This window comes from Somniosus microcephalus, chromosome 9 (assembly GCF_052327205.1).
Source record: "Somniosus microcephalus isolate GS21.2 chromosome 9, FLI_Smic_1.0, whole genome shotgun sequence".
NCBI lineage: Eukaryota > Metazoa > Chordata > Chondrichthyes > Squaliformes > Somniosidae > Somniosus > Somniosus microcephalus.
The window spans coordinates 54,349,903-54,362,348 of record NC_140995.1 but is presented as its reverse complement, the minus strand read 5'-3'; the positions used below and the strand labels follow the sequence as shown (position 1 = coordinate 54,362,348).

Below are 12,446 nucleotides of genomic sequence, written 5' to 3'. Positions count from 1 at the left end.
CAGATTTTGGGTTCATCGTTGGAATGGATCAAAGATACTGAATATATTTGTATTTTAATTGATAGTTTAACAAGATTATGTGCTGCATGACCAGAATTCTAGAGGCATTGCTAAAAATCCCAAATGGCCGTTTACAGCAGAAATGAACTCAAAACATTCACTGGATCAAATAATTCCTCATCAAAGCATTCAATCTTTTGAGCAATTAACTCTTCGTATTTTTCATGTAACTGAATTGTTATTTTTTTCTTAAAAACTGATGTTTATAAAACAAGTGATTGGAGAAATAGAAAATCTCATGCCCTGTGCCCAGAATACAAGGGTGGAAATTTGAACTTGCAGTTCCCTGTTCAGTCAGTTCTTGCATGTAAACCAAGCCATTATGGGTAGCCACAGCTCAGCAGAAGCCTGGGATCAGGTTATCATCTCTCTGCTCTCAAGAATTCTGTGCATGAAGCAAGTAGATCAAGACAGGGAAACTATGTAGTGAGAAAGTATACATTGCAGAAAAACAAAGGCAAAGTGGTCAAAAAAAAGGTACAGGATTATTTTTCAAATAAATTTGGACAGCTCTCTTTCCATATTAGGGTCTACAGATGCAGGTCATTAAAATACAAATGTAATTATTTCTGAATGTTTCAATATTTAAATCTGAATGAAGATGGAAATATCACAATGTTGTGCCACAGACTGCAGAATAAGTCAGCACATATAGAATAGAGCTTTCACACCAGCAGACACTACCAGTTCATTCTTTATAGACTGGGTATTAGCTCATATTATACAATAGACATCAAGGATACTGGTCAGTCTGAGGTCTCCGGAAATGTTCAGGAAGGTTTGCTTCGTAAAGATGTCGAGCCTTGGTGTTTCCCATATCTTGCATACACTGCAAAGCAGAAGGAAACAAAGTTAGTAACTCTCCCAAACATCTGCTACACTCAAAATGATCGACAGAATGTGATGCACTAATAGAAACAAACATCTGTCTTTCTTTATTGCAGAGTCATCAAGAATGTTGCCATAATAGACTTGAAATGGGGCAAATGTTTTAAAACTGACCGTCAGGATGATGCTGGGCTAACACTTGCAACTCAACAACGTGCTACATTTGGGGGGGGGGGGGGGGGGGGTTTCTGTCCCTAGCCACAATAACACAGGCGATAACAATTTTGAAATGCATTTAATGCTGCTCGACAAGCTAGAATTACATTCTCCACAAAGGACTTGCTCACAACTATATGCAAATGACTTAACAGCTGAAGGTAAAAGTAGCTAGTCATTAATTGCACTACTGAAAACAAAACATGCATAATGGCATATATGTGATTGCTAAGGATGCACATTTGATTGAACTCACACAAATACCAGAGTGCTCCATCTCAAGTGGGAAGGAAAATAAATGTTGAAAAAAATCCACAAGGAACAATTATTCCATTCTATTGTGAAACATTGACGTGCACTGTCCACAGCTTTGGACAGCATTTGGTGCCTGTTACTTTTCTCTACTCCTCTTTTGGGTTGAGGGATAGCATGGAGGAGGGAAGGAAATAGAAGACAAATGCTTTATGAAAAGTGTTTTTATTTTGAAGACCGAACAACTGCCACATTAACCTCTCAGTCTATCAGCCGCTGACTAACCTGATGTACATTTCAGGCATTTTCTGTTTCTATTATAGATTTAATAACTAGATATCAGAACAGTTGTTCCATTGGCAATGGATCCAAGAACGGGTTTACCATGGTTAATGGATCAGTTTGGGGATTGGATGTGCAGTGTCCAGCACGTTAGGACCATCACTTCAGTGTTCAATTATTTCTCTTTTTGGGACGTGGACAACACAGACAAAGCCACATTCATTGACCATTAGTTGGTCTGGATACAGGATTGTAACAGAATTTTGAAAAAGCACGTTTTCAATAACCACACAATTAAAATGGTTTGTAATAAAGATTATTCTAGCACTCTAGTTCCAATACCCCAGACACATGACCTGCTGCCAGCACCACTACATAACCAATAGAAGACTAGCTTTTGCTGCTTTACCCTTCAAATCTCCCTCTCGAGAAACATCTCCCTAACGGGAAGGAGCATCACTACAAGGCTTAGACAGAAGCAAAACCATAGCAGTGTACTGATGATACACCACCATCCTGCAGAGATGATTTCACTGCCCAGGTATGCTAAAAAGGAAGTACATTCATTAAAATTTAACCAGAACATGACACATGAGCTCAGAACATGGTAAATCAGTGATAACCCAATGAGCATTTTCCTGCAACAGAACTCAAAACCAGAAGTTGAGAATTTCAATTGAATTACTTCCCACCAAATTGCATTTCATCTGTAATAATTGGCTTGGGCTAGCACGACCGGTTCCATCACGTCAATGGGTGGTCTAAGTGACATAACACTACACCTATAGGTGCCATGACCTTAATACCAGAATCGCAGTTTAATCCAAATGAAAAGAACCTATCCCGGGTTCAAGAGGAAATATTAAATTCAACTCAAACCCTCCGTTTCACTTATCTGAATTTATTACAACTGCAGCATCAATAAAGCCGGCAAGCGAAAACAAAATCCACCAGTGACTTGACTTCATCTATACACAATCAATAGGCAGAATACTGATGCACCCTTTGAGCACCCCATCCTCCTATATTTGCATTCCTTAGATATGAAGTTATCAGTCGACAGGTTTGAAGTAGTGCCTTCTGCTTTGCTTATATAAATGGGATATACAATAAGCTGTAGTCTACATGGCATAGAATTTTCAGCACAGAAACAGGCCATTCTGCCCAAGAGGTCTATGCCAGTGTTTATGCTCCACACGAGCCTCTTCTTACCCTACTTCATCTAACCTTATCAGCATATCCTTCTATCCCTTTTTTCCCCCTCATGTACTTACCTAGCTTCCCCTTAAATGCATCTATGCTATGCACCTCAACTACTCCCTATGGTAGCAAGTTCCACATTCCAACTACTTTCGAGGTAAAGAAGCTTCACCCAAATCCTTTATTGGATTGATTAGTGGTTCTTCTATTTATGACCCCTAGTCTTAGACTTGCCAGCAAGTGGAAACATCTTCTCTACGTCTACCCGATCAAAACTTGAAAGACCTTGATTAGGTCATCCCTCTGCCTTGTTTCTAGAGAAAAGAGCCCCAGGCTGTTCAGTATTTCAAACCTCAGTTCTGGTATCATCCTTGTAAAAAAAATGTGCACCTTCCCCAATGCCTCAATCTTTTTTGTAATATGGAGATCAGAACTATGCACAGTACTCAGATGTTGCATTAGCCCCAAGATCTAAGCTCCATTTGCCATCATTGGAATTGTTCATTCCATGAATTCCAGATTGGTACATACCAGACCCAACAGTCCACTGGCTGTGTAACCTTATACCCCCCTCTCTCCATGCCAACCACAGTTCCTTTTGTCCTGTTTTCCCCATCTCCCGACTGGTGACTGACGAAATGCGCCAGGCACAACTACATTGGAAATTATGTCCATTGCGTGCGTGTGTCTAATTCAATGAAAGAAACATTGACACAAGCTTGCCAACAGTATTTAGAGAAACCGTGGAAGCTCAATTAATCCAGCAGGGCTGAGCCTGGATTACAACATACACCATGTATAAAGAAGACTGGAGTGACACTGACAAGAGAAAACAGCAAGGAGAAATGCAGTTCATTTAAAAGGGCACGGGTACTATACGTAGTCCACTATGACATTTCTAAGCACACTCATTTCAACTGCGTAAAAACAACATGGAGAACCGGAAGAAAATACTGTGAGCCACGTGTATAAACTTCATACAATCAACTCAAACCATGTCACACTTTCACTATTTATTCCACACTATAGAACTTCATGGCAGCACACAGTTCAAGAGGTCACGTTAAACACAGGAATAAGACAATAGAATTTTTATTCATCTCAATTCGTTACAGGTTCTCCGATAGTATCCCTGTAGGGTGTATAAAACTTAGAATACATTTACCCTTATATTATGTTTCAACTGTGCATTAAGATCTGTAGAATTTTAAAACTCATTTAATGAAACTGTTTTCCTTAATTTCTTAAGCACAATTGATACATTGCCACATGGAGGGTCTTTATCCAATATTTTAGAAATAACCTACTGTATTAGGACCCAATGCTAAAGCATCTCAAAATAAACTATGGATGCCAATTAACACAACTGTACTGCAAATTTGCCCACAGCATATAGACTAACTCAGCAGAAACAGAAATCCAAAATTAGTTTAAAAAGTTGGTCCCAATGACTACACTTGGTACAATGTAGGCACATTGTGCGCTCATACCCCAACTCCACTGATTCATCAACTTTGACTAACTCTGCTCTCTGCAGCAAGTCACAGCTTTGCATTCACCTACCATCCAAAACAGTAACCAAAACTACATTTCTTTATATACATAATAGTTTCCATAATTTTCTAGTCAGTAATATGGAAGGAATTAACTGGCCACAAAGCACTGCTACACAAATCAAATGTTAAATATTTAATTGGGATTGATTAAAAAGGAGATTCTAGTGACACAAACAATTATTTTGAAGTAGCATAGGATACAGAACAAAAAACCCAGATACAAAGGAAATCCTACCAACTAATGTTCTCGTTAACCTGCACGGCCACGCAGCACTCTGGAGGTCCCACGCAGGCTGTGCACCGGCTTTTATATAAGAAAAACTCTGCATGCGCGAACATTTAAATGGGCCGGGCGGCCAGTTAAAGGGTCCGTGCACCGAAAAAAAGGAGAACATAGATAGTAACAGAGCAAATTTTCCAGATACATGGAGTATAATTTTCTTCATTATCTGAATGCAAAAATTTCACCACGTACTTTAGGATAACCCGTAAGGGTGTAGGAGGGGGAAGAGGAGGAGTGTGTTATGGTCCTAACTTTGCCCATATTCATACTGCGCAACAGTTTTATCCACAGAACAGCCTTCGATCCTTTACAAGGCAACTACAATGTAGGTTAAGTTTACAAAGTAAAACAAAAGTTGTCACGAGTGAATGTACAATTGTCAGAGAAACAATCACTAAAAGTAGCAACACAGGCTAATAAGGTCAAAAAATGCAAACAAAACACTGGGGTTCATTTCTAGGGGGCTAGAATTGAAAAGCAGAAAAGTTATGTTAAACTTGTATAGAACCTTGGTCAGACCACACTTGGGAATACAGTTAACAGTTCTGGTCTTCATATTATAAAATGGACGTAGGCATAGCGGTTAGCACTGTTGCCTCATAGCACCAGGGACCCGGGTTCAAATCCGGCCTCGGGTGACTGTCTGTGTGGAGTTTGCACATTCTCCCCGTGTTTGCGTGGGTTTCCTCCGGGTGCTCCGGTTTCCTCCCACAGTCCAAAGATGTGCGGGTTAGGTTGATTGGCTATGATAAATTGACCCTTAGTGTTAGGGGGATTAAATACGTGGGGTTACGGGGATAGGGTGGGATATGTGTTGGTGTTGGTGTAGGGGTTACAGGGATCGGGTGGGATATGTGTCGGTGCAGGCTCGATGGGCCGAAATGGCCTCTATCTGCACTGTGGGGTTTCTGTGATTTCTGTGAAGGTGCAGAAAAGATTTACTAGAATGATACCGGAACCGAGAGGTTATACCCAAATGGAAAGAATGAACGGCTGTGGCTCTTTTCTCTAGGGTGGCCTGATAGAGGTCTTCAAGGTTATGAAGGGGTTTTTATAAGGTAGACGTAGAGACGATGGCCCAGAAATCCGGGTCTCCACGGGTGAGTACGCACGGGGTACTCACCCGTAGGCCCAATTGAAGTGCCGGTTTCCTGCATGCACTGCGCATGCGCGGGAAGCCGGCACTTCCGTTCCTCTGAACGAAGGGGTTCAGAGGTCGAACGCGTGCGCCGGAGAGGCTGCGCGTGCGCATCGAACTTAGATTTTTTTTTTTTTTTTTTTTTTAAATAAATACAGGTTTTCCCGGGAGGGCAAGTCTGCAGAATTTACACATGTAAAAAGCAGGCGTACGGTCTGCTTTTTACAAGGTAAGTGGTGAATTAATTAAAATTAAAACATTTTTTCCACAGGTTTATTATTTTTAAATACTTTAAAGCAAGGTAAGTTTATTTTTAACCCTGTTAGAAATTTTTTTAAAAATTTCAAAAATTTAAATTGTTTTAGTTATTTCATGTAATTTAGTTTATTTAAAAAATGTGATTTAAAAAAAAATTTATTTGAAGATTTAGCGATGTTTTGGGGCCCGTAGTATTTCTAAGTTTTGACAGCTCTTCCTGTCAATCTTATGAATGGAGCATTCCCTGCTCCGATTGGCTCCCCATGGCCCACATCGAACTGCGCCACTGGGATACACAAGCACTGCGCGCCGGCAGCTGGACCAGGCCCCGGATCGGAATTCCACGGGGGCCCACAGCTCAACGGCCGGCGCGCAAGGCAAGTGCAGGTCGGGGCTTACACCCGCAGGAAGCCCCCGACCCGAATTTCTGGGCCAATGTTTCCACTTGCAGGCAAGATTAAAACTAGGGGTCATCAATACAAGATAGTCACTAATAAACCCAATAGGTAATTCAGGAGCAATGTCTTTACCCAGAGAATGCGTATAATGTGGAACTCTCTACCACGGAACAGTTGAGGCAAATAGCACAAATACATTCAAGGATCAGCTAGATAAGCACGAGGGAGAAAGGGGTACGTTGATGGGGTTAGAAGAGGGGTAGGAGGAGGCTTGTGTGGAGCATAACTACCAGCATGGAGTGTTGGGCCAAATGGCCTGTTCCTGTGCTGTAAATTCTTTGTAAAACAAAGGAGGAGAGGAATCAAGGCATGTAAAGAATAATCTGCATTCAATGAAGACAACTGCACCAAAATCTGTCACCACTCAGGTAAGCAAAAAGTTTTCATAACAGTGGAGGGAGGGCTTTAGTTTCCTGGATCACTGGGTCTGTTTCTGGGGAAGGTGGGACCTGTACAAGTCGGACGGGTTGCACCTGAACCGGAACGGGATCAACATCCTTGCAGTGAGATTTGCTAGTGCTGTTTGGGGGGGGGGGGGGGGGGCGTTTAAACTAACTTGGCAGGAGGATGGGATATGGAGTGGAGCTGTAGTAGGGGGCGATGCACAGCCAAATATAGAGGAAAAAACAAGTCAGTCTGGAAGGCAGAGCAAATATGTAACGGCACCAGGGAGTATGGCAAGGCTGGATGGCATTTATTTTAATGCAAGGAGTCTTACGAGTAAGGCAGATGAATTGAAGGTGTTGATGAACACATGGGAGTATGATATTGTTGCTATCACCGAGACATGGTTGAGGGAGAGTCAGGACTGGCAGCTCAATATTCCGGGGTATAGAATCTTCAGGCGAGACAGAGGGGGGTGTAAAAGAGGGGGTGTCGCAATATTAATCAAGGAGTCAATTATTGCAGTAAGGAGGGTTAATATCTTAGCAGGTTCCTCTAATGAGGCCATATGGGTAGAACTTAAAAACAAGGGGGCAAGCACTTTGCTGAGAGAGTGTACTATAGGCCCCCAAACAGTCAGGGGGAGATAGAGGAACAGATATGTAGGCAGGATAATAATAGTAGGGGATTTCAACTTCCCAAATATTAACTGGGATAGTCAGAGTGTGAAAGGCTTAGAGGGTGCGGAATTCTTAAAGTGCATCCAGGAGAGCTTTTTGAGCCAGCATGTAGAAAGTCCTACAAGAGAGGGGGCAGTACTGGACCTAATTCTAGGGAATGTAGCTGGGCAAGTGGTAGAAGTGTCAGTAGGAGAGCACTTTGGTGACAGTGACCATAATTCGGTGAGACTTAAGGTGGTCATGGAAAAGGACCGGAAGTAAAGATTCTAAATTGGGGGATGGCCGATTTTAATATGATACGGCAGGATCTGGCCAAAGTGGACTGGGGTCAGCTACTTGTAGGAAAATCCACATCAGAGCAGTGGGAGTCATTCAGAAAGTGTACAGCACCAACATTTTCCCATAAAGGTCAAGGGTGGGACCAACAAGTCCAGGGAACCTGGAGGTCAAGGGATATACAAGAATGGATTAGAAAAAAGAGGCGCTTTTGGCAGATACAAAGGACTAAAAACAGTGGAAGCCCTAGAGGAGTATAGAAAGTGCAGGGGGGTACTTAAAGAAATTAGGAGAGAGTGAAGAGGGGGCATGAAAAAACACTGGTGGGCAAAAATAAAAGGAAAATCCCAAGGTGTTTTATAAGTATATTAAGAGCAAGAGGATAACCAGGGAAAGAGTAGGGCCAATTAGGGACCAAAATGGCAATCTGTGTGTAGAGCCGGAAGATGTAGGTGAGGTTTTAAATGAATATTTTGCATCTGTGTTCACTATGAAGAAGGACGATGTAGGCATAGAAATCAGGTAGGGGGATTGTGATATACTTGAACAAATTATCATGGAGAGAGAGGAGGTATTAGCAATTTTAGCAGGCTTAAAAGTGGATAAATCCCCAGGCCCAGACAAGATGTATCCCAGGCTGCTGTGTGAGGCAAGGGAGGAGGCTGCAGGGGCTCCGACACAAATTTTCAGAACCTCTCTGGCCACAGGGGAGGTGCCAGAGGACTGGAGGACAGCTAACATAGTACCATTATTCAAGAAGGGTAGTAGGGATAAACCAGGGAATTACAGACCAGTGAGCCTAACATCAGTAGTAGGGAAATTATTGGAAAAAATTCTGAGGGACAGAATTAGTCTTCACTTGGAGAGGCAAGGATTAATCAAGGATAGTCAGCATGGCTGTGTCAGAGGGAGATCATGTCTAACTAATTTGACTGAATTTTGAGAGGGGGTGACTAGATGTGTGGATGAGGGTACAGGTAGACTATCCTTTATCCAAAAACCTCGGGACCAGCCGTGTTTCGGTTTTCGTATTTCAGAAGGTATTTTATAAGACTGGGAAATTTGTCGGGGGCCGGCGTCGGCGGGGGGCCGGCGTCGTGCGCATGACTTACGCTGAACGAAAAAACTTTCGGTTTTGAGAGGTTTTCGGTAGTTCAGATAAAGGATAGTCTACCTGTAATGCAGTTGATGTAGTTTACATGGACTTCAGTAAGGCTTTTGACAAAGTCCCGCATGGGAGACTGGTAAAGGTGGTAAGAGCCCATGGGATCCAGGGCAATTTGGCACATTGGATCCAAAATTGGCTTAGTGGCAAGAGGCAGAGGATGATGGTCGAAGGTTGTTTGTGGCTGGAAGCCTGTGTCCGGTGGTGTAGCGCAGGGATTGGTGCTGGGTCCCTTGCTCTTTGTAGTGTACATTAATGATTTAGATATGAATGCAGGAGGTATGATCAGTAAGTTCACAGATGACACAAAAATTGGTGGTGTGATAAATAGCGAGGAGGGAAGCCTCAGGCTACAGGACGATAGATGGGTTGGTCAGATGGGCAGAACAGTGGCAAATGGAATTTAACCCCGAATAGTGTGAGGTGATGCATTTTGGGAGGACTAGCAAGGCAAGGGAATACACAATGAATGGTAGGACCCTAGGAAGGACAGAGGGACCTTGGTGTGCATGTACATAGATCCCTGAAGGCAGCAGGACAGGTAGAAAAGGTGGTTAAAAAGGCATATGGGATACTTGCCTTCATTAGCCGAGGCATAGAATATAAGAGCAGGGAGGTTATGATGGAGCTGTACAAAACGCTAGTTAGGCCACAACTGAAATACTGTGTGCAGTCCTGGTCGCCACACTATAGGAAGGATGTGGTTGCATTAGAGAGGGTGGAGAGGAGATTCACCAGGATGTTACCTGGGCTGGAGCGTTTCAGCTATGAAGAAAGACTGGACAGGCTGGGGTTGTTTTCCTTAGAGCAGAGAAGGCTGAGGGGGAACCTGATTGAGGTGTACAAAATTATGAGGAGCATAGATAGGGTAGATAGAAAGGAACTTTTCCCCTTTGAAGAAGTGGGCGAGAACATGGCAGATGGATTATAATGTTATCCACTTTGGTAGAAAAAACAAAGGCAGAGTATTTCCTAAATGGTGAGAGATTGGGGAATGCAGATGCTCAAAGGGACCTGGGTATCCTTGTACATGAGTCACTGAAAGTGAATGTGCAGGTGCAGCAAGCCATTAGTAAGGCAAATGGTATGCTGGCCTTCATTACAAAAGGATTCGACTACAGGAGTAAAGAAGTCTTACTCCAATTATATAGGGCCTTGGTGAGACCACACCTGGAGTACTGTGTACAATTTTGGTCTCCTTACCTAAGGAAGGATATACTTGCCATAGAGGGAGTGCAACGAAGGTTCACAAGATCGATTCCTGGGATGGCAGGGCTGTCGTATGAGAAGAGATTAGTAATCTAGGCCTGCATTCTCTTGAATTCAGAAGAATGAGGGGATCTCATTGAAGCATACAAAATGATTACAGGGCTTGATAGGATGGATGCTGGAGAGTCTAGAACCAGGGGCCACAGTCTCAAGATAAAGGGTAGGCCATTCAGGGCTGAGATGAGAAGAAATTTCTTCACTCAGAGGGTGGTGAATCTTTGGAATTCTCTACCCCAGAGGGCTGTGGAGGTTCAGTCATTGGGTATATTCAAAACAGAAGTTGATAGATTTCTGACTAGTAAGGGCATCAAAGGATATGGCGATAGGGCCGGTGAATGGAGTCGAGGCAGAAAATCAGCCATGATCTCATTGAATGGCGGAGCAGGCTCGAAGGGCCGAATGGCCTACTCCTGCTCCTATTTCTTATGATCTTAAGGGTCAATAACCAGGGGGCATAGTTTCAAGGTATGGGGCAGGAGATTTAGAGGGGATTTGAGGAAAAACTTTTTCACCCAGAGGGCGGTTGAAATCTGGAACTCACTGCCTGAAGGGGTGGTAGAGGCAGGAACCCTCAACATTCAAGAAGCATTATGAGCACTTGAAACGCCATAACATAAGGCTAGGGACCAAGTGCTGGAAAATGGGATTAGAATAGATAGGGCTTGATGGCCGGCACAGACACGATGGGCTGAAGGGCCTCTTTCTGTGCTGTATAACTATGATGCTAATCCCATTAACCCTTCAGAAGAAGCAATGGGTCAATTCCAAAGAAAATATTTTGCCCTGCTGGAAAAGGAACAGCTATTTACCATGCTGGCGGAGGTAAAGAACTGAGGATGGGTCGGCTTTAATCAGTATGGGAGGCAAGTTCACAACTTCAGGAGTATAAAACCGCAGGTCACTACCCCAGCAGTTTCCTACCAGTAAACAATGGGTCTTATTCCAGGGAGGATTAACCAAGGAAAAAAATAAAATTCTTGAAAAAGGAAGTGGTGAACCAATTTAGATATAGTGAGCCCATTAGGTCAATTCTTATTTACCAAACATGACCTTAGACAAATAAAACCTATTTTAATATGATGAAGTATTTGATTTATTCAAGGAAAGCATATTAAAAATATTTAGGAGTCAGAAGAGTATATTGTACGATGACTACTTTAAAACCTCTCTACATATCATTCAAAGCAACGCAATTCCATTCTCAATTAAAATGACACTGACTATTAAATTTACTTAAATACTCGTTAGAACTTGCTGCATACCACAACCATCTAAATGTGTACCTTTGAACTACTCTCCTCTTTAGAAGGAAGAGAAACAGTCTGAACATTTACTGCCATTGTTCTTCACCCCTTTTAACTTGGATACATAAATGGCTGTGGATAAAAACCAAAGAATCACATATATTGTATTAAGAGTTCAAATGGGGACTTGAAAAGACCATGAAACTGGCAGGATATAACCTTTTGTAGAATTACAGTTTTCTTACTTGGCATCTACCTGCCAAGTCCCTACAAAGGCATGATTGAAATGTGGAGCTCACCATGTATGAAACAGATTCAAACTCAGATCCCATTGTACAGTGATGCAACAATTTGGGGCTTAACTGAGTGCGGCTCTCAAACAATCCATTGCTTGGCTTTGTGGCCTTGGACAAAAAGCGGAGGGTAACATTACCTATTTGAAGCTTTGGATCAGTTTCTATTTCCTCTAAAACCTCTACTGGAACGAATATTTTTCAGCAGCTCCCTGTATGGCAGGAAGTGGAGCGGTTTTATATTACAATGCTACATTATCAGAACTGAACAAATTAACAAATCTTGCTGAAAAAATACACCTGCCAGCATTAAAGTTTATACCATTTCAATACCCATTGTATGCTCTGAGCTATTAAATTTCACTGTGTATCCTGTGACACATTATATTAAAAAGTAAAATCCTGTTGAATATCAAAGTGGCCATAGTATTTCCAGTATCTCTTTTTCAACAACACTTATCTCTAATTGCTGTTATATATATGTAACCAGCATAAGACATTCAAAGACTTCAACTTCAAATGCTTACAGTAACCTTGAATTGTCCTACAGTTTTTAAACAAACAGGAAAGGGTCTGCATCTAGAATAATCATAAATAGTTGTTA

General features: G+C 42.2%; 1 protein-coding gene across 2 annotated transcripts in view; it reads right to left on the bottom strand.

Moving 5' to 3' along the window:
• Positions 1-12,446, bottom strand: part of smap1 (small ArfGAP 1) — a 313,504-nt gene that overhangs the window by 240,080 nt on the left and 60,978 nt on the right. For both annotated transcript variants that reach the window (XM_085996578.1, XM_085996577.1), the window contains exon 3: positions 804-889. In XM_085996578.1, coding sequence (XP_085852704.1) covers positions 804-889 — 86 coding nt within the window. The remainder of the gene's footprint in view (positions 1-803; positions 890-12,446) is intronic.